Source organism: Larus michahellis, chromosome 2 (genome assembly GCF_964199755.1).
Source record: "Larus michahellis chromosome 2, bLarMic1.1, whole genome shotgun sequence".
Lineage (NCBI taxonomy): Eukaryota > Metazoa > Chordata > Aves > Charadriiformes > Laridae > Larus > Larus michahellis.
Genome location: NC_133897.1, coordinates 45,231,792 through 45,255,183, shown reverse-complemented (window position 1 = coordinate 45,255,183; position 23,392 = coordinate 45,231,792). Strand labels below are relative to the sequence as shown.

The 23,392-nt window shown below is 38.8% G+C and overlaps 1 protein-coding gene across 10 annotated transcripts in view; it reads right to left on the bottom strand.

Annotated features, from left to right (window-relative positions):
• Positions 1–259: 259 nt before the first annotated feature.
• The window catches only part of RBMS3 (RNA binding motif single stranded interacting protein 3), a 716,669-nt gene continuing 693,536 nt past the window's right edge, over positions 260–23,392 (bottom strand). For 8 of the 10 annotated variants that reach the window (XM_074575088.1, XM_074575087.1, XM_074575089.1 and 5 more), the window contains 3 exons: positions 11,200–11,280; positions 8,530–8,657; positions 260–4,629 (listed from right to left, as the gene is read on the bottom strand). In XM_074575088.1, coding sequence (XP_074431189.1) covers positions 4,623–4,629; positions 8,530–8,657; positions 11,200–11,280 — 216 coding nt within the window. In that variant the 3' untranslated portion in view covers positions 260–4,622. Of the gene's footprint in view, positions 4,630–8,525; positions 8,658–11,199; positions 11,281–23,392 lie in introns of those variants that run through there. The other 2 variants (XM_074575098.1, XM_074575097.1) reach the window with 1 other exon arrangement.

Genomic DNA, 23,392 nt, shown 5'->3' with positions numbered 1-23,392 from the left:
TTTGGTCTCATCACTAAAAATGGATCGATTCATTACTTTAAGCATATTATCCCTCTTTAGCATGACTCTTGCTATAGGTGGAGTTCAGCGAGTCTGCCTAAACCTGTTTTGCTCCTGTCAACCTCAGCGTTAAAATGAAGTGGCATGAGGAGCACCATCACGCTTAAAATCACGAAGCATGGCAATTTGTTAAACACTTAGTATCAGTCTCATCCTTCAGTACCATAAACAACATAATATAGATCCAAATACTATGACATATTAAAAATAAACTTTATTACAATGCAGGCTTCCTCAAATTTGCTGAGTTTTGGTACACATACATACATAAATAATACCCTTCGTTTGATTTTTACTTGAGTAAAAATCCATTCGAACGCTTCAGCCCATTGCCCATCGCAAGTTTAAGCCCTCACTTCTCTAATCACCAGCCTTTATCTTCCACAGTTGGGCATGCATCCATAGCAGAAGATGATACAATGTGATGCAATTGCTCTCAAATATGCCTCACTCTGCATTACGGTGGATTTCTTGACCAACACAACCAAGGCAGTCTCTTGGTAAACAGAACTACACAAGTAAGCACAAGCTAAGGACATTTCAAGAGTCTATTTCACTGGAAGGCAATAAGAGGACATTCACAAGTTGAGGCCTGACTGTCACAGGTGAAAAGTGCTTACAAAACCAGCAGTAGAGCCAGATAGGAAGAAGAGTCCCTCAGCAACCTCACTGGGAACAGTGAGACTTTTCAGTGCCCTGATCTACGCTCGGGTCAGCACCTGCAAACGTAATACTCTCTTCAGTTCCACTGTATCCATTTTTTTTCTCAATGTTAAGCATCGAGCCCAGGTATTCAGAGTTTTCTAGCCATAATTCATATTTTTCTGACAACCCTTCTGTATTTATCTTTTAAGGGAAAAACAAAAATACCAAACCTGAACATCCAGATTTGATTATTTACAAGAATTCAGGTGTGATGGAAAGTACATACGCAGTTCAGCTTATGGATTTGATCTTACTTCTAGACCTCTGGGCCAGGCACCATTGCCTTAGACTTCTAGAATTGTTTCTGCAACCATTCAGGAACCCTCCTGATATTTAAAGCTAAATTGGTAAAACAGACATAGATATTGACTTTACAAATTCAGGTATTAAAAAAAAAAAACAAAAAAACCCCAGAAACTCAAACAGATTATAATAATAAAAAATCTTCCAAAAAATCTTATTAGCCAGAACATAAAGAAAACCAGTTTTAGATTTCAGAGGCCACCAAGTATTCCTGTCCTACGACAACACCCATGCAGCGTGTTGCTCTTCCACAGTTCTCTTTTATCTCATCTTTAACTTTTACAAATAAGTTACCACTTTCTGAGCATTTTGTACGTTCCAAATAAGTTTTTTTCTTACCTTATGATCTATGACTGCTTATACTCAAGGCTCACATTGTTTATTATTCATACTTTCAAGTACCAGTTCACTGGTTTTTTTGGGGATCAGTAGGATGACCAATTGTACTTAAGGGATCCATTTTCTTTCCTCTTCTTCTTCCTCTACTTCTTTGCTTTGTTTCTTTTGATTTCAAACACTATTAAACATTATAGCATGGAAAAAAAAAAAAGGGAACAATTCTAATACAGAATGCACTTGAAACACTTTAAAGTGACAGGCATTTGTGATATCGTGTTGCCTGTCTGGCTTAATAAAAAACACTGAGATTGTTTAACTTTATTTGCTGAAAAAAATAAGAAAAATGTTTCTGAATGTATAAATAAAGCAGCAGAGTTCTGAATAGAAACAAGAAGGTACCTCAGCATATTCATCAGCCACATGGTAGCTACCTTGTAGCCTCATTGTTGATAGTAAATGAGACTTTTTGTGTGTCACATTAGAACTAACACAGAAACAAATGTGTTCATTTCATATTTAACTTGACTTGTGCCTGGGGTTATCTCTATTTGTACAAAGAATTCAGAGAAAGACAGAAAGAGAGTACGTGTAGAAAGGAAGAAAATAAGGCTAGATCGATTTTTTTCCCTCATATGCCCTCCAAAGAAAGAGGGAACCTTTATCCAAGGACAAAATTCAAGTGCCACTCTCAAAAAGCAACAAGTAATGAGACAGCGTGTGAAACAGAAAGAGACTTTTTTTTTTCTTGATTGAAAACATGTTGTGGATGTTGTTGTTCTTTTACTTTGGCATCATCTGGTTTTCAGAAGTGTTGAATATCAACAACTACTATGGAGAAAGCAGAAGTTTTACCACTTCTGAAAATCAGGCCCTCTTCCTACGGTGAAGAACCATGTGAACTCCCATTTCTCTCTTTTCTATGTTGCATATCTAGCAGCCATTTACTTGGGAAACCCCCTCCCCCCCACACTATGTTAAAAAATATGATCTTGTTTTATCAATTTAAAAAAATAATTGTGTTCTTTTTCCCCTAAAAGTCAGGTTAGGGAAACACAGATCTCTTTTTAGAATTGGGCAGCTGAATCAGATTGATCCAATATATATGTTTTAATTTCATTCTTTTTGATGGATACCCTGTCTCTAATGCACCACAATAAATGTGATGAAGCTTCCCCTCTCTTCTGGATGGAGGAACGTTTAAAAATGTTTGGTTTAACTTTTACATATAGATATATGGGTATGTATGTATATATTTAAATGCTGCTTCTCTTCTGCCTCCTTAAGGAAAAAAAAATCACCTTTTGACTTGCTTCTCACCTTTTTTGTTTGCTTGTTTGTTTGGAAAAAGTAAGGGCCATAACCAGGATTTCTCTATGGAAAATAACTGTCATTCCTAAAACAGGTTTCAGCGCATTCAATTTAGTTAGTGTCTTTTTTTGCCTAATCATACTAATTAGTGATTGTCAGCCAACATATTAAGACAACAGAAATCACAGCAGAGAAGAATCATTTTTAACTTCCTGCCTGCATGACAATACTAAGTCATTTTCAACATTTCGGCTTGTATGGGAGAGCTAAAATGAGAACACAGATCAAGTTTCCTTTCTCTTGCATCTACCTGGCGATTCAAACGCATCACTGAAAAACAAACGCAGAATTAAGGTGGCTATGCATGCTGGACGATGACAAAGACTGAGGTGAAGAAATGAATCTGCGGTATGTCGGAATTCAGAAGGAAGACTGTTGTTTCAGTAGAAATACCAAAGATCAGGCAATTTAACAGAAAAACTCCTCAAAATTAAAGCCCACCTGGAGAGATTAGTTGGCAACCCACTCCCCTGTGCTTTGGGGTGTTCTCCAAAGCACACCATCAACAAGCTTTTAATACCAACTATTCTGAAATTTCCACTATAAACATATGCAGTATGTAAAACACCAGTGGAAGATAGTTTAAACAAACAAGAAAGTAAGAACTGGTCCGGCCATGTAGGTCAAATAAAGATAAAAAAAGAAAAAAACCTCTATCTTCTGGACTGCGTTAGGGTGTCACTTCATCTTTGGTATAAAATAGGCCATCCATAGGCTGCATTTGTTCACAACTAGGAAAGACTACAGAAATTGTCAACAATTTCTTCTATCTATTGCTTTTTTTGCACTTTTTTGACCATAAGCTCCTATCTACTTAAGTTTTTTTTAATGCTCTTAAGCTAGGTTTTTGCAATGTGACAAGCAAAGCAGACTAAAAACTTCTTAAAGCTCATAAAAAAGACTGCAGATAAAAAGCACTAATGCTTTTGCTAGCGATCACGCTTTGTAAATAAAAAAATCTGCATTCTGCAAGAAAAAAACCCTGCATTCTCTATAATGCAGCAAGTTTTTTTCTCAATTCAATAACTTTACTGTAAAATGCTTTAGCCTTCTAGAATTTTTTCTGTCAACACTTAAGACAAAGTTCATAAAAGTCCCAGCATTTTTCCAATCCTTTCAGTTGCCACAGTTCCTTTATCATCAACTTTTCTTCAAAAGAAGAAAATCATTTTCTTTTAAACTGTACAGTTTTTTTTTGTTCACCCCAAAAACTCAGTCTATTAAACTTCTGCACCAGCACCGGTGTGAGCAGTTTCAATTCATTCTCGGGTTTTCTAACAAGACGTTGACAGCTTGCCTTGAGAGCCTTTGACGTCCTTAAAATTAAGGCAATTAAGATTCAAGATAAACCTTACCTAAACATTTCTTTAAAAAAAAACAAAAAACAAAAAACCAAAAAACACTCTAGGTTTAAAACAAGAAGAAAAATAAAATGAGAGAAAAAGAGTAGCTTAATTTTTGAGGAAGACAATTGGTTTTCATCTCAACTTGCTCCCTCTTGACATCATCAGTTTTTCTGTTAAAAAAAAAAAAAAAGAAAAAGATCTAGCTACACCTCCAAGTAAATTCTGAATTCAAATGTTCGTCCAGATGAAATGTCAACCCAGCATTTTTCCTCTGGGTTTTTCCTTTAGTTAAAAAAAAAAAAAATATAGCAAAAATAAAATTGTCAGACTACATGACGGAACCATTTGCACAGCACATAAAAACACTGTTTTGTTTTCGTTGGGAAAGGTAGAAAAAAAAAGCATTCATTTGACGCCTGTGCAAACTGGAAGCCAACTTCTTGTTCAGTGAAGTTTCTCCATTCAAGGCAAAGATTTCAGACCGACATTCTTCAGTCCTGTTTATTGTCTGTAAAAACAATTGAATTAAAGTGGTCATTAAGTCAAAACAACTTTGAAATAGGCTCCTCTCCTTTTTTTTCCACCCAATTCCCTTTAAAAGTTATCCAAGCTAAACTAACTTTGCAGCTGTTTAAATACGATACCACCACTACGCTGAAAATAGTCAGGCAGAAATAGGGAACTCCTGCTTTGGGGACATTAACACATCCTAAGCAGATGAATTTACTCCTGTTAATGCTATGTTTAATGGGCAGCCTAACTACACTGAAATGAGACGAATACGTGGCTTAACACTGTGTAAATATTTCAAGAGTAATACAACAAGAGAGCGAATATTTTTCATAATAATAAGTGACACTATTTATTTTGGATACTAATAATAACATGAAGGATAAAATTACAATAAAAGGATACATCTGATTTGCTAAAAAGAACACATTTTCTGCAGGCAAGAACAGTTAGACTGTGGAGCACTCTGCTTAATGAGCCAGTTATGGCTAACTTGGTAGAAACATTCAAGATAATAGTAATTAGAAAAATATAATTTTTGATCATACAGTGTCAAATCTTCCTAAATTTAGCACAGAGAATAAGCTAAACTATCAACCTTTTTCTTATGGAAGATAATTCTCCTTTTGTGTTTTTGAGGTTTCGTGTCACTTAAAGACACGTCACATCAAACCTATCTTAGCAAGACTATATGAGATCTTTGGGGAGACATAGAACCTACGTATAAACTCTGTTTCTTGGCTAGGGCTATCAGTAAGGGTAAGCTATTCCTTCTCCTACAGTCCTCAAAATTTGCATGGAAAAAATCCTTTTCCAACCTAAGTTCAACAGAAGAAAATCCATCACTTTTCCTTTCGCAAGCATTAATGCATTTGCCTTCCTTAGTTTTAAATTAATTTTAATATTAGGAGCTAAATTGCAAAGAATGTTGATGATATAACATTTGCCACAGAACTATTTCTCTGGGATGGTAAACATAAAACTAACTTCAATTTTAAATATTCACTTTACCAAAGGATTTTTTCATTGCATGAAGCCTGAAAATTAATGTTTTGGATGTAACAACAGATTCATGTGGAAAACAAGAGTTAATTATTTTCTTAGGGCTTTCTATGTGTAACTTCCAGTAGGAATATTCAAGTTGGACCGCTCACCTCCCGAGGTTCTACTGCCCTTCTGGGTCAGGTGGCCACCATATGTGTGAAAGACCAATTCCACCAAAGGGCCACAGCACACACTGTCTCACCTAACCTGACATTGAGTTTGCCCCACAAAAGACTCCAGAAAAACATAAGTCTTTCCACATTTAAGTCAGAGTACGTTGTCCAGCAGAGTTTTGCTTAGAGGTAAGAGTACACTTTTCAGGGGGAAGGTTCTCCATTTATCTCCACTTCATAGATTTCACACTTTTACGTGCAAAATTAAAGTTTTACAAGGAAAAAAAGGATGTATGGGGCTAAAATAACTAAGGTTATTTCCTCATAAAGTAGTGTCGTCTGCTCAGAAGGGCTGTTTTTCCTATATTGCTACACAATGGGTAGCCAGGTTTTTGCCATGAACTTATCATTTCTGAACATCTATGGGTGGGATCCTCAAGTACAGCAGCCAGCATATTAAATAAAAGAACGTGTATGCTGATTAAAAAAGTGGAACTTAAATTTTAAGTCTCATGGTTTATTTTTACTTACAAAGAGAGTACAGAGTCCTTATACCACCCAGTTCATTCTGAGTACATTGCCTCTCCTTCGTTGCCTGCAATTTCATGATTGTTGCAAAGAAAATAAATATAATGAAATACACTGTTATAACTTTTCTCCGGACTGATCAGCTCCTATGAAATAATTTTATAGTGTCTGCCTTTTTCTTTGTCTATATCTGACAAAATCATTGTCCGGTCATATTAACTACTTCCTCTCATCTCACTTTGAAAACAGCTGTTGTATATTGGGCATGATGCTTGCTATTAATAAATGCGCCCTTCAACGTGCAGATTAATAAAATTATATTTTAATTACAAAATAACTTCCTTTGGTTTTATATTAAAGGCTACTGAAATATTCCATCAGAAGTTGTTTTATTAAGACACAGATTGTGTATATTTTGGTTTGTTTCAGCTTCCCACACTTTGCATTTCTGACCGCAACTGGCAGATATAAATAGAGAGCACATTTCAGAAAAAAAAAAAACCTGAAATAATCACAATAAAAAATCTGTAGTGGATCTGCCTGTGTGATTAAAAAAGAAAGAAATTCCTCTGAATATAAATGCCAGTGCCATTAGAAGTGTATCCATCATTGCAACAAGGCAGTGGCTGACAATGAAAGATGAGGGATCTAATTCTCAGAGGAGGTGGGAACTCACCACACTGTCGAGAAACACAGCACCCATTTCAATAAAGAATTGCAATGTAGTTGCCTCCTATGTGGGAAAAATGCCAGAATCGGCTGCTCACAGCTATCTTATGAGGGCTTCTGAACCTAAGTCCTTCTGCATTGAGACTTAAGCAAAAGGGTGCTGGAACATGAGCATGTTCCAGGATCCAAACTCCTACAGAACACCGTCACAAAAACAAGCCAACAGGACAATATGGTCACATATATTTCTCTCTTTGTCCATTATATTCTATAAGTATTTCGCTGACATTTATTTACAGAGAGACTAGATGGCAGAGAGACTGATGGCTAGAAGGGATACACATGCATAGACTGTGTCTCCGATTGGAAGCATCAAAAAAAAGCTTGTGATCAACTGCTTTTGTGATATGTCCATATAGACAAATATGGGCGTGACATAAGTAGTGAGGTCTTATGGTTTATGGCGGTCAAAAAAGGACATTATGTGACCTGAAACCATTTGTTACTCATATGTTAGACAAATAAATGCATCTTTCACTTCCAGAGGTCTACAGTGAAGTAAAGCAATTGACAGATTGGTATAATTCTAATCTTTCCTATACCAGCTCATATCTTATGCATCTATAAGCACTATGTCGTGATGCATTGACTGACATATCTAACATATTTCTTGTCTGACTGTTTGTCTATTTCCTTCCTCAAGATAAAAAAAAACGTGTAATTCTCTTTTCATAGTGATGCTGGTGTTCAATACACATGTAATAAAGGTCCGGGTTTTGCCTCCTTCCTACATTCTGTCCAACATTGATCAGTCCCAGTGAGTACCCTGATGCTAAGTAACCTTCTCTTCGTGAGGACCAGTTTTATTGTGGCAAAGAGAAGGAGTGTTTAAGGATTATTCTGAAGATGAAGGGACTCTTCAGGTGTTCTAGATCCAGCTGTCAGCGTATAAATTTTGAATTTTCCAAGGTATTCCATGGGAAGAAAACAAAGGGAGCAGAGGACAGGAGAAAGACAGAGCAGTGCTTGTCCCTATCCCTTTCTTATCCCTTCTTTTTCCATTTCCAGTTCCTGCCCACTCAGTGTCTGCATGGCACCAGTTTTGCACAGTTACAAATACCAACTTGGGGCAATTTATACTGCTTCACTAGCTACTCTTTCCGAAAGAAACCTTTACACGTGTACTGTGCCAAAATTTTCACCAATGCAAAATTTAAGCCCTCTTTTTAATCTCTGATGCCAGATACTGCTTTAGCCCAGCATGATGATTGTTAACGCAGTTGCTGAGATCCTTCTGAGTGCAGAAAAGTAGCAGACAGTTAGAGAGCGTATCACCGCAGGCAGGAACTCAAGGACAATGCCAAGGTGAGGCCATCAGCCAAAACCTTTTGCTAAATATACTGCTATATATCCAGAATGCATCTGAACTTAAGGAAGCTACTTAGAATTCATATTGATGAAATGGGGAGCCGAATCTGCTATAACCGTTCCTGCTATAACCAAGAAACAAAACCTTCTGGTTACAAAAGCGTATGGCTACTTACTTAGACTGTTGGTAAGAATATGCAGGCGCATGTTCACTGGATGTTTCCACTGTCATCTGTTGCTGTTGACCACTGGCTTCCTGTGATGAAGATGCTACTGTCTGTGGAGAAGTATCAGCAACAACACCCTAGGGAATCAAATGAGAACATGAAAAACTTACCAGTTTTACTCATTGCAGTAAATTACATAAAAGAGCTCAGCACCAGCTCACCATTCCTGTATTTCCCTAGAGGCTGAGAGTTTGAGATAGCAGAACCACATGCTAACACAACAAACTCCATCAGTTTTAGAGAGCTAATCCAGCAACAAGAAGTTTCCTTAGCTTACCAGCCCCTGTCGTACTCTGCTTTTACAGGCTGCAGTGGAAAACACCTCCACTTTTGAGGGCACTTCCCTGCCCATTTGAAGCCAGAGGCAAAGCTTCTGACTTCAGTGGAGTCTGGATTTTACCGCTTGATTTTTTTACAATGTACGTATGGCTCTTCAGATTTTCACTTACTTACCCCAACTTCACAGTGTGTGTGAGTTCACATTTATTTTGTTTGATTGGCAATGAGATAAAGGCAGAATCTAGGCCCACCACTCTCTGCGTTACTACACATCCAGCAGAATTTTAGCTGCCTTAGAAACATACTGCACTCCTCTACACCATGCATGTTCCCTTCAAAAATAAATGTACTTCACACTAAAGACTTATCTGTTAAGTCAAAGCTACAGTGAAGTTTTGCTTTATTTATACATTTTCAAAAGAATAGGTAAGTGGACACACAAAAGTTAATATGTATGAATTTAACATTATGCACTATTTCTTATCATATTTAGACAGTCTGAATAATATTAGTTCTAAGTATTTTTGCATGATTTCAAAGTAAGGTATATTTTCTTTCCTTTACTCTCATGTTTGGTGTGTTGGTCACATGAATAACACTAGCAGGTGTCTTCAGGGAACATGCTTTATTACTGTATTGCACACAACAGAGCCAGAAGAGGGAGCACAAAGCACTTGCTTTGTTTTTATTTGAGCCCTGTGTAAACAACAGGTAGTTTATTTTAAATTATCTGTTAAAAATATCCGTTTCATTTTTCAGAAATTCTTCATATCTATTGCTTAGCAGACTGTCAGTATTATCTTTTTCTGTCTACTTCCTTGTCTTTATCCTTCTCCTTTTGCCCATCTCATCTTGAGATTGTAAGCTCTCTGGGGCAGAGACTGTATTTTTTGGTCTCTGCTTGTGGAGCATTCAGCATAGTAGGGTCCTGGTTCATGATACTACATGAATACAGATAAACATTAGCAATAATCATCATCACTGAACCAGAGCAAGACAGGCTATATATTCAGGTAATATTTTGATTATTACAGTAGATGATTACGACACCATATTACTTTAGCAGTCATAGGTAATATATGAATGGGTGATGGGGAGGAGAGCTCAGGAAGAATTAACTTCATTTCTTATTCACACTGGCCAGCACAGTATGCAGCCAGTACTGCTGTATGAGCCACTCTCCATCCCACCATCTCCTTTTAATTTGGATTTGTATCTGCCCAGTTTAATACCTAAGAATGGCAGTTGAATAGAGGCATCCATGGCCTGTTTGTAACCAAAGTTTAGGTCAAAATCATCCCAAGGCAAAAAAGACTAAAACACGACCAGCTCAATATGACAGAACAGTAGGCAGCCTTTCCTGTGGGACCTCATTTGGGAATCTCAGTAATTGCGAAGAACTGGGAGAAATCAGGATGAGTCCACTTGACTGCTGGTGGAGCCACATCAACAGTACCACTCACTCAGCATCCTCAAAGCACAGAGTAGTAATAGCAAAAACTCCAAAGTCCACACAGCTGAAGACAGAAACACAGAGACCCTGGCACTCCTCGCATTACCCCGGAGTAGGGGAGAAGTTACTAATAAAAGAGGGTAACACCAAAGAGAAGCACACAGGGAAGAGGATGCCAAGGCTCCCTCCTCTCGCTGTGCTCAGCGGCCCTTATGAAGCTTCACAGAAGTGGAGGCCAAGCTGACACTCTACTGGCAGCTTGTGGTCTGTAGGGTTGAGTAAATACTTACTCATTAGACTGTCATCAGCATGACTCAGCCCCAAGGAGGGAGGGAGCGAATCCTTCCTCAAGGATGAAAAGCACTCAGTCAGTGCAGCATCCTCCACGTCTGTATATACAAGAGGAAGGTTTCCATTGCTCAATCACTTTTTCTGGTGGCTAAATGTTTCAGCAATTACCTATACTTGCTAAGAAATGCATCAAACCCTCTTGCAATCTTCTCTTCTTGGAATCTCTTTTGGGTTCGTGGTCTGCCTGCTGGGTTTGTTTTCCTGTCTCTTCCCATCTCCCTCCCAAGTACATGGGGAAAAAACAGTCACAATCACTGATGTTTTATTCCATGTCCTGCTGTACAACAAAACAAATCCAAAACAAAAGACCTTGCAAATAATTAAAAAAAAAAAAAGGGTGAGGGGGGTGAGAAAAAAGAAGGAAAAAGAAAGAAAGAAACAAAAAGGAGAAAGAAATGTGCAGTCCTAATTTTAAAAGCTGGAAGCTTCCAGCCACCATTCCATAAAGTAACTTTAGGCCCCTTTCAAAGAACAGGTGCAAGGGTAATAGTTCTGCTACCTCTTCATTCCGTTTTCATGGATGGAGATAAACTTACTTCAATAGGGACAGCTGTTGGAGGCACAGGAGTGTACTGGGGAATGTAGGTCCCTTGCATAGGTGCAGCAGCAGTCATGTACTAGAACAAATCAAAAGCAAATGAACATTAGAAAGCCACAATCAAGATGCATAAAACCATGTTAGAAGCATGACACTCTTTCAATTTCCTGTTCAGACTTTGTTTGTTAGTGTATAGCCTATTATTTCTTTTAATTAAGGATTATTTAATACCTAGTTGTAAAAATCATAATCTTGAACTTCAAAGTCGGGTCATATCTGAATATAGGCAATAGCAAACATCTTGCTGATAGATGCAGGTTGTTCACATGGCTTCTAAAATTGAGAGACTCTTAGTTGCACTTACAGAGACGTGATTTGTACTTAGAAAGAGACACGATAGCAGCATATATATAGTGGTTACAGATATAAAACCAGTCTAAGCAACCTTTTGGAGTCTTATTGATGTTATCTAATGACACCTACAAAAATGAAGCTTGAAATTTGACAGGTTTATTCCAGTCTATATTTAACCCTATCAATAACAGCAGTTGACTTTAAGTTTCCAAGCTGCAGGGAGGTGCAATCCGAGACAGAATAAAAAAAGGAAGAGGAAGATCTATCTGGGAGTTTCTCCTTTTGTACACAGAATCCCTAGCTAAATTCTTATGGCTTACTCTTAATATCCAGGGATCTTTTCTATGCATTTTGAAACTTCTGCAAATTATTATTATAGCAAAACTTTGTATTAGCTTCTCTAAGATAGTGTCTCTCTCAAGCACTACAAGACAATCTTTTTTAAAATTCATGCGTGCATGTGAATTTTGCCATTGGTATGGCACTAATCTCTTTATATACAGCACTTCTTAAAAAGCTCTTGAACTGAATGCAACAGATATTGTTCAAATCTTCAAGTACAGTATCAATATTAAGTCGTCAGTTCTGTATGTACTTTTCTTTCGACAATCCGGTCCTAACTGCATGTCTTCACTGACAAGAATCTCAGAATGTGCCCAATCCCACAGGTGACTGTATGACACTTCCACTACGTGTTATCTTCAAAGACACACCGAAGATCTGAATCAGCCCAGAATGTATTTGATGAATTTTAAAATGAGTTAAATATAGCTTTGCTTCCTGGCAGAGCTAGGAAGTGCTTGCAAGATTTTATTCCGCTGTTTATAGTAAAATTTACATTTAAAGCACTCTCTCACCTCAATTCTAAACTAACTGGATGGTTTGATATGCCTGTCACAGACATGCATTATGAAATTGCATAGTGGGGTGCAGACTCTGCAGCAATGCTGGAGAAAAGCCTTAGGGAATGAGAACGGCATATTTAAGAATCCCACAGCTAAATTCTGAAGACTTCATTCCAGTAGAAGAAAAAAATTACTTAAATGAAATTGTTTTCTATAGAAAAAAAATCAGTGAGGAACACAGTTGACACAGAACGTACACTTCCAATATAAGTAGCATATTGTGTTGAAAACCATTACAATATTTTTGCTAAAATTCACAGTGTTTTCCTTAACTTGGGCAAAGAGATGGGAGTGTCCCCAGTGTCTGTGTGCTTGTATCAAGCCATGTTTTTCTGCAGCTCCTTTTCCTTGTTCTTCGGAAAAAGAATTGAATTCAATAGGGTTTTTTATGAATGCTAACCCACCAAAGACATTAGGCGAACTATCCCTATTGTACTCAGTACAGTTGGGCTATTCTCCTGCCTTACGGATTAGGAGCTAATGAGAATGCTACAGCAGGGTGTTCCAGAGCAGCTTCCGCTTCATTCATTCTGCTTTGTAATGTTGCCCTCACGTGTTGGAATGGCATCTGCTGTGTAGCATTGTTTTAAATGTCTCAATATTTAACATTAACCTGAAGCACTCATTCTTACAGTTCTGCAAAGACCTGCAAAGGTTTTAAATACCTACGCCGTCTAGCTTCACTCAGACAAAAATATATAGATTTCAATTAAAAATGTTAATTTAAAGAATAAAGTGGCCTCATGCAACTTGGACTTCCTGAGTTCTTTCCTGAATTCAGCAGAAGACCAGTGGTCAGACTCATATAAGATGCAGTTGTCTGCCATTCCTCTACCTTACACACAAATACATATGAGTTTTAATACGCAGATATCGAATTATCAAATACACAGATCCCAAATTATTCAACTACCACTCCACTTTTTGCAAAATCCTTTGGCATTGGCTTTTGTAGCACAACAATTGAAACTGCCGGGGATTTAATTGGTGTCTTTGCTGGCTATGCAAGCACTGCTCTTGGCAGTTGCGTAGTTTCTTAGCTCTGTTGTTATTGTTTTTCTCTTGAGGCAGATCCTGATCTTACTTGCCAGACCACTTCACGTTGCTTTCTTCACTGCTACACAACCTCTACGGGAAATTGCTCTGTTGGCTTGAGTGGGACTGGTGGCCCTGGGCAACCCCTGCTCGCCCTGGTCTTTCCAGACGCTCCAACTGCCCCATGCCCTTCCAGTTCAATTTTTTTCATGAATTTTAACTGAATTCAGCCAAGCAGCAGGTGATTTACAGTGCTAGAGATCAAAGCCATCTAGTTACTTGCCAGACTCCCTGAAGAACTGTAGGAATGTGACTTTTCCCCTATATATAACATATTCTGCTCACCTAAATGTCCGCTGTAATGGTGATTCAACCTTTTGGTTAAATAATTTAGAGTTCTACATTTAAAACAAATGATGTAGGCCAAATTAGTTCCACCAATGGCATAAATGAAGCCACAGTTCTGGCAAAGAATTCGATCGTCATAAAAGTTAGCCGAGGCTCAATCCTACAGAGAAGTATTGCTGCTTAACAACTGACCCTTGACTACACAGCAGCAGACTGGTCTGTATTACAGGTACACGCATTGTGTCCTTCTGTGGAATATCCAAACATATTTAATGTATTTATCTTTATGAATTTAAAAACACCCTCATCGTTTCAGAAAAGAGTAACTGGGTCAACAAATAGACATGTTATCAGGGCTTGGAACCGATTCTCAGGCTCTAGGCTCTCACTTAAGGCTCTCACTGAGGCTTCCGTAAAAAACCTTACAAAACTGTAAGGGACAACTTGGGCTTAATTCTCAGAGATACACAATTGGTCTTGAGTGTCTAAAGTCCTCTCACATCCACAGGGAGTCCCAGCTGAGACCACATGAAGTTGTGAGTCTCTGCCCTGCCTGGATCTGTTTTCACCATGGGAAGCCTAGCACTGAGAAGCTGCTTTAGTTTAGTTTGTTTACTAACATCATAATGAAAATAAAAGAGGACAGATTAATTTTTGTTATAACTTACATTAACTCAATCAAGTTTGCATATATTTCTTTCCTTTATGGACTACATAATCCTAATTCTCTGATCTCACAGGATAAATACATTAAAGATTACATCGCTAAGGCACAATGTCAGTGTCAATACTTACATCAATGGCTTCAGAGAATGCAAGAGTTGAATTTCTGTCACGAATATTCACAGTTGGTTGTTAGCAGAAAGCTTCCTGAACATTGCTTTTCAGTAGCTTCCATACCCAGCACACACTGAGCCCACTGGAGTCCGTGTCTCTCCCTGGGTCCCTCAGACACTTTACCTAGCTATTTTGTGAAACACTGTGCTCTGGATGGGTGGGAGTGAGTGCTGCCCACACTGGGAGGTAGAAAAGAGCTTCAGAAAAAAATTGTGATATTCAGAAGAAAAGTTAAACATTTTGTATCTACCCTGCTCAGGGCTACCCAGGATGAAGATTCTGCCCTAAGGATATCCCTTAGCTGAGGGACTCCATAGTGATGCAGCTCCATGGGGACCACAGGTCCTGTAGATGCACATAGTCTGTACATGGCTTCCCATCTACCTCAAGAAACTAACGTAACTTGGAAGCAGGCAGATGGCAAACAAAGAAGACATCCGTGTCAGAAGATGATCACTGAGATTTACTTTCTCCATGAACCACACTCACTAAAGTTCTTTATCCACACGTACGTGTGAAAGAGAGACAGCATGACTCACAGGCCCAGCTTAGCAGTACCCAGCTAATTCCGCTAAATATTAGTATTGTAAGCACTGAAATAAGAGAATCTGAAAAATCCAAATCCACTCTTTCTTTGTCATATATTTCCATCAGGATTAAGGATTCTTGAGCTGTAATGTGATCGGTCATTCAACAAAGTATGCGCAAGGCAGAAGAAAACATTGTTCGTTCTTCCACAACTATACAGGCTTTGTGGATCTAAAAGCAGAAGCTGCTTATTTCTGACAGTAAAATGAATAGTGTCTCTACAGGAACAGATGATGGATCTGGAGGGTGTAAGGGAGCTTTTTTGGCACTCTGATCCTTCAAAAGCTGACAATTTCTACTACAGAAAGAAAAAAGAGACATTGCTGGTGGCACCATGCTCTTAATTTGTTTGCGAACTATTATTTTCTCATACAGTATACAGAATGCATGTTCTCATCACTGTCGATGTGCGCTATTGTAGTACATTGCATCCTCTACAATGTGTGACTGTTTAATTCAGACTGCACTTATCAGGGCACCAATTTAGCCTACATGCTACATCAAGAATTCTGCTCACACCTTGTCCAATGGGATTTTTGTCTTTACCTTTTTGAAACTGCTTAAGTATGTGAAAAAATATATAGCTAGAAAATGAGAGTAGTGAGACACACTTACACTTCTGCTCTCCTTTCAGATATTAGCCTCCGCGACTACAAAGAGTTAAATGAAATGAGGTAACAAATGAATGAGGAGGTGGACTGAGGGGGCAGAATGAAGCTGTGAGAAGGATCATGTTTAATTCAGAGAGCACCACCCGCTCTTACAGATCTGCAAACAATAGGGTATCCCAGCCTGGCTCCAGCAAGACTCCTGTTGAGCCTGCAGCAAACACCAAACCCATAAATATGGCAGGCACTGAGAAGAAAAAACAACAAGAGGAAGGCAGTTGCCTGCACCAGGCAGAGTGAAGGAACATGTTGTGGTAGGACAACACATTTCACCCATCAAAGGTGGAGCTGAGTGACCTGCAGGAAATATGCAGGAGCTTTTACATCGAGACTATAGTACAGGTAATGCCCACTTATCCAGTTGCCCTAGTAAGCCTCTGGCCTGCCCTTCTTGGGCCTAGGTTAATTCAGAGTTAGGCAAGTGCCTAACAGCTGACATACATAGCAAATACCTCTTGCAGAGGCTATTAGTTACCAAGACAGTGCCTGAAAGAGTGAGTGCCTCTTGCAAGACCAAACAATTTCTTTTACACCACCAGAAGACTTTGGCCACACACTTTGTGTGTGATTCTGAAGGTCATCATTAACAGAAAGCATAAGAAACCACCCTAAAGTACAGTTCTATTTATAGGCCTAGCTGCCTACAAAATAACACAGCTGTGATTAGAAGGGGGCTACTGAATGTATGTTAACTCTCTTGGCCACTATGAGTACTTTGAGATTTTACGGAGTGACAACAGTTGATAACCTGATCAATGCTGAATACGTTTCCTGGTATAAAGAAAAACTGAAAGAATTTACAAAATGAGACATAAAAGTTTGCAAGAGATTTGGAAACCTTGAACAACACTCACTCAGAATTAGCAAGGATGTTAAAGAAGAGGCCTTCTATAAAATGAATGTGCAAACGCTGCTTTCTGGTGTTTTGCTTTGTGTTGTGGTTTAACCCCAGCCAGCAAGTAGGACCACACAACCGCTCGCTCACTCCCCCTCAGTAGGGTAGGGAGAAGAGGTAGAAAAGTGTATGTGGGGGAAACCTCATGGGTTGAGATAAAGACAGTTTAATAGAACAGTAATGGAAGAGGAAAATAATCATCATCATCATCATCATGGTAAAAGAATATACAAAATTAAAGTGATACAAGTTGCTCTCACCACCTGGTGAACTGGTTGCTCAGCCTGTCCCAAGCAGCGATCGCGGATCCCTGCCCTCTGGCCAACCCCCATTTATATACTGAGCATGATGCCTATGGTATGGAATATTCCTTTAGTCAGCTTGTCCTATCTATGCTCCCTCTCAGCTTCTATGGGAAGCTGAAGAAGTCCTTGACTAATATAAACATTATTTAGCAACAACTGAAACAATATGTGTTATCAACATTATTCTCATACTAAATCCTAAACACAGCAGCTACTAGAAAGAAAATTATCCCAGCTGAAACCAGGGCATACGTTTATATAAATGCATATCACTTGCAAGAATTGAAGACTGCTTTCCTTATTTCCTCAATCTCCACGCTCCTGAGAAGGCACAGAGCCTTTTCAAGTCAAGGCGAGAGCCAAATTGCAGCATATTCTGGTAAACATTTACACCACAGCAGCCTGATGAAGGGAGATTAAATGGGACATCTTATGTGAGTAAATGCTAACCCATGTGTCTTAAATGAGCATGGATTCAAGAATCTGGTCGTCAGTGACTATTTGTGGTTTCATATCACTGCATGAGCTATAGCACAGTGATAATGACTTAGCTTTTTAGGATTTTCAGGATTATCGCCAAGGTTTGTTTGTGTTTTTTTTAAACCATCTGAGAAGTCTAGACACTGCATCACTAACAGAATTATGTGAAAACATTTGCATTGCTGGAAAACTGAAGGAAATGAGACTGTTGGCTGGATTCATTTTTATCATCTTTTTTTTTTTTTCCATGAAGGAAACCTGCCCTCCCACTTTCAAGTCTCTTTCCCTGCAAAGAACAAAAATTGCATCTCTCTTCAATCATTGTGAAGTGGTTATAACTTTAATGAAATATAGAATAAAACTGCTGCTTTTTTGTCCCTGGTTCCACCTTCTCATTTGAAAATACCCTGTTCTCCAATAGAAAAGAACATTGCCTTGCTGTGTCCTCTCATCCCATAGTCCGGCGTGCAGACGTAGGAACTCAGGAAGAGAAAAGGACCATCTAGTTCATCAGCGCCAGTGGCAGTTCAATAAAATACAATATCTAGCCACCACAGTTTTTACTTTAAACTTCAAATATCTTTCGCTACCCAGAAGCATTCTGATTTTCCACCTCAATCCTGCAATTGTTCAATGGCTGTTATTAATCTTAGTTTTTCCCAATTAGAGAATGTGAGAATAAAAGATATGGAGTTTTTGCATATATTACAATATTTTTGCTAATAATTATCAGCCTGGCCTAGAATGCAAGCACATAATGCTATTTTACCACGCAATTACCATAGCCCTATCAAGAATAGCACTGTCATTCAACAGAATCCCATCACTGGGCCACTGCACTCATTGTTCAGGCAGAGAATAGAAATCTTTACAAGATTTAACCTTCCTTCCCTGCTGCTCAGTTATACAAATGTATTTAGGAACATCAGCTATCACTTCCCTTTCAACCTTCCTAATGAGATGTTACCTAATTCTCTGAACAAGTCAAATGAAGGTAGAGAGAATAATAACTTCAAGAACTGTATTTACAAACTAATCTCCTTTTCTCTTCAGGAGTTGTAAGCATCCTTCACAAATCCCTACCTTTGGAAATCAGAGTAATACAAAGGTATAGAAGAAACAGTACAGATGAGCTAACCCCTCTCCCCCCTGCCTCCAAGCTAACAGGTCTTTTCTTCATTTCTGAAATTCAGGCCTGCTACTAAAGCAGAGAGATCAGGACTAACCAGATAAAGACTACGTAGAGTAAATAAATGTGAGAACAGTCAGATCACCACACACAGCTGTGCACCACGCTCTCACCACGCATACAAAATCCCACGTTCATAAAAACTGTAGTAAATGCAAACAGCGCTCCAGGAATGTCTATAGAAACAGATAAATAAAAAACTGGCTCATTCGTTTTTACCACTTTTTAGAGTCTAAAGGCTGGCTTGGTGAAAGTCTCAAATAGCTTTCAGATATCTCACCAATGTCTGAAAAGGGAGAAAATGGAGGAAAACCCATCAGGATGTGAAAATTAAGTTCCCATTTTGAGCGTGTCTTTCATTAAAGGCAAGTGAAACTCCTTATAGGAATACTTCTTTATAAAAAGTTGTTCGTATTATGTTTATCACTTTATACGTGGCCATGGAACTTGACCTCAGGGTGCCAACGATCACTGTAGTCCATTTCGATGTACCTAGGCCCATGATATTTTCACTAGTTTTCTTGTGACAATGCCTTGACTGTAGGCAGGGATCCATGGGGGCTCTACAGAAATGTAGACTGATTGTCCATGTATGACTGCAGACATGAATAGCCGCAAGATCTGAAAACTGCTTTTTTGCATAATTCAAATAATGCCATGTGTCTGATGGATACATTTGCAAGAGAGTAAGACTTCTCCTGTGCTTAAAACAAAGCCCAAGACTCTGCTGATTTGTTGTACTTCAGATTCTTAATTCTTCAGTTCTTATCCATTTCTCTACAAAAGGGGCATTTTTATTTTTTCTAACATCCTCTATGTTCCTGTTCTGTGAACACACATTAGGAGATCTCTTGGGGAAGTTTCTGAGCATGGGTTAGTGCATGATTTATTACAGACTGTCCTGTCTGCAGCACCCTATATAAATTCGGGGTATAGTGACTATATCATAACAAAAGAGTATACTGTATGAGTCTTGGTCAGCCAGGGTCGGTAATCACAGGATTCTGTCACATTTATATTCTTCTTTCAGATCCTGTATACTGAAGAATAAAGGGGTGATGCAGCAGAATTATAACTGCTTCTTCTGACATAAAAATTCCCTATGCACCCTCTCAGTTGGAAATTCTGAGGAATTTCCATCTGAATACTATTCTTTCAATTAGTCCCTGATGAATGGCTGCTAGTAAGATGAAGGAAGACTGATCTGTACATTTTAATATTTTCAACATAAGTAAATAAATAAATGTCTCAGTGAAACTCTCAAACATGAGCCCATTAAGCTATTATTAATAACATATCCACTTATATGAACAAATAATTGCTTTCTAGAGGTAAACATGTCTTCTAGAGGCTATTAAATCTCCATGAATTTGAAGAGTCTAAAGAGAAGCAGACTACTCTGTGCAAATGTCCATATTGTATGGATGAATTTGTCGTTAAAACAACAGGAGAGCTGCTTAGACTTGTTAAATAACAGTTGCTCATCAATCATATCCACCTTCCATTTGCTCTTTCAGGCTAGATATCAGAGCAAACAGCTCATGGGCCAACTGTCCAAGAATGAAGCAGATGAAAGCAAGGACAATTACAAGCTAAAAAAAAGAAAAAGGCATAGTAGAAACATATGGAAAATCACCTGAATATTATTTTTTCTCATGATCCTAGAAACAGAAGGAATTTCATCATCTCCTGCATGGAAGTGCAGTCATGCCTGACAGATGTAAGGTAGTGAGATAATAGCATTACACCACCAAAGTACACCTTGGATATTCTTAAGAGGAGCTGGAGCATGGTATTGTTCAGTCCTTTGTTTCTAAAAGACGACAAGAATCCAAAATATTTGGTAAACTGTAATGAAGGATATCATTGGCTTAAAAAGAAAAAAGAAAGAAAAAAGAAAATAAACCATCTCCAAACTTCATAACAAACAGCTGTCCGCAAGTTCCCTGCAATTAGAGATGGAGGAGAACTTGCCAATTCAGTAAGCACAAAATACCTTGCAGACATCGCCTGTGGCTCCTGGGGCTTACACTGGAAGTTAACAGTGGCACTAGGGATGCCCTAAAAGCTGGCCTTCCTGTGTTGACGGTTTGTCCCTACTTAGGCAGGGGGAAACACATTCCCTCTGGGAAATGCTGGGCCCTTATGCCTAAGGATGCACGGAAAATCAGCCTGCTGTCAGGCATGTGTGGCCAAATGTCCTGCAAAACACGCACTCGGGGCTTCCAGGTTGCTCAAGACAGAGTTGGGGTGGTTGAGCTGGGAGTTTGCAAGCTCCGAGAGCCCCACTTCCATCTGGGTCTCGGGTGAAGCTCTGGGACGTCCTTGCCTCTTCCTGCATGTCCAGGAACCGGCAGTCTTTGACCTGGTGACCAGCTTTTCTTCCAGGACAATCCCACTGAATTGCCTGCCCAAAGCAACATTCCTGGGGTTTTCTCACTTGGTCCCAGGACTAATCTGGTCCTCAGTAAGCAGACCTGTAAGCCGACTCATTAGCAGATCTGGAAGTCTGCCCAAAGCATCGGACATGGTGAGGCTGCTCTGGAACATGAAATCCTGGGAGCGCTTTGCAGCTGCTGCCTGAAAGCTGACATGGAGCAGGACAGCAACTGAGAGGGATGTTTAAACCAGTTGGCAGCTGCAGGATCGTGCGGAGTATATTTTGTATTGGAAACACCGTGAGCCATTGTTTCCGAAAATTAATTTTCGTTTGGAATTTCTGGCTCGAGGGAGAATCCTTCTGTTTTGTTTCGAGTTTTTAAAAGATGAATCAGAATGAAACCAAATTTCATAAGATGAATTTCCCACAAACTGGAAACCATGGATGTTGCTCAGCCAGCTCTTCTATCTGTAACTTGGGCAGAAGGATCAGCCACGTCCGTATTTGGAAAGGGTGGGGGTAATAGAGAATACTAACCTTTAATGGCTCATGGCAACTTCAATACATTTAAAGTACTATGTTTTAGAATAACGCAGTACAAAATGTTGCTTCTCATTAGCATATGAAGCAGTCTGTTAAAATCTTTAAATATTTTTACACGATCATTACCTTTGCTTACATGGCAGAGCTCTGGAAGGTGGGAATAGTAAGCATTTTTGTGAGGGCTTCCTTTTTCCCACTTTCCACAAACTCTTGAAATTCTTATGGGAGAAAGGTCCCCTTAAAATTAATGTCAACGCCCTACTGATAGAGTGTGACTGAGTCAGAATATTACAGTCTGCCCCTAAGTATGTTAATTATCAGCTGTGGGAGGATCTCTGAGACACATCAACCACATCAGCTCCAGGGCTGCATAACCAAAGGACAAACCTTGCCTTTCAGCAGGGTGCTGGCTAAGTGGCCTGAACTATATTGCCATGTCATGAGCTTCACTACCATGTAATGAGTTCCTCACGGCATTGAACTCCTAAACTTACTTTGTGGAAAAAATTACACAAAACCTCTCCAGTTTGTTAGTGTTTCATCCAAATAACGAAGCGGGTGGGGGATGAAAGATACCCAAAACTAAAAAAACAGTAAAAGAACAAAATAGAAAATGAAAGAAGGAAAAAAAAATGCCCGATACTTTTTAAAAAAAGTCATCCCTCCTTGCTTTAAGTCTTCCTGTTTTGTCATCTATTCATTAATACTCCCCCTAAACTGTCCTAAAAGGACAGTTTTCAAATGTCTCCCATTTTTGACTACTGCATGTTTTTCACACTGTTTCATTGCACTATTTTCTTTACCTTGTGCTAGGATGCTCTATTTTATTAGGAAAATGTGATTAGCACAGCTGATGTGAGGCAACCAAGAACGCTAGGTTGATGATTTAGCTCTGAATCTTACTTTGTACAGGTGAGCAACTTAAGACCTAAGAAACTTGAGGTGTATAAAAAAAAAAAAAAAAAAAGGAAAAAAAAAAGCAAGCACCCATTTGCCATAAGTCATTATTCAATATAGCTTTATGGGTGTGCTTAGTACTTGTTTTCCCAGGAATCACATTAGCAGTGCTTGAAGAGGCCACTAAAACAGATGTGTTTTAGTGCTGGCGGAATAGCAGCATTCTAAGGCTGTTCTTTGTATTTGTTCAGTGCTAGCTTTCCAAAGGAGACAGAGTCAGCTCATATACATTCAAATTATATACAATTACCAATCGGTATGGATGTGTGCTTTCACACCCTCTTACAGTTCTGGACAAATGCTGGTGTATGAATTTTAATATTTTTTAGGGCTAATAAAGTCCAGGCAACTGAAAAGCAATTCAGTGAGGAAAAAACCCCCTCTTAATCAGTCTTGTCCTCACTTTCAGTGTACTGATTGTAAATAGTTTTAGACAGGGCTAAAAAAAGCATAGCAGCAGTCTCAGGTAAACACTTGATAGACGAGTATGCCGTAATGGTTGTTCTTGTTACATTTTTTTCAGGTTAGCACATTCTGTGAAAAATTAAAAGCAAAGCAAGACGTAACAAAAGCTTCCCAACTTCCTCCCCTCCCTCTAATTCTGATAGGAGATGGAATATGAGGAGGATAATCCATGAAGGGAATCAGCGTTGGGGAAGACATTAATACATGTACAAACACCCGTATTTCCTCCTTATGAATGCCCT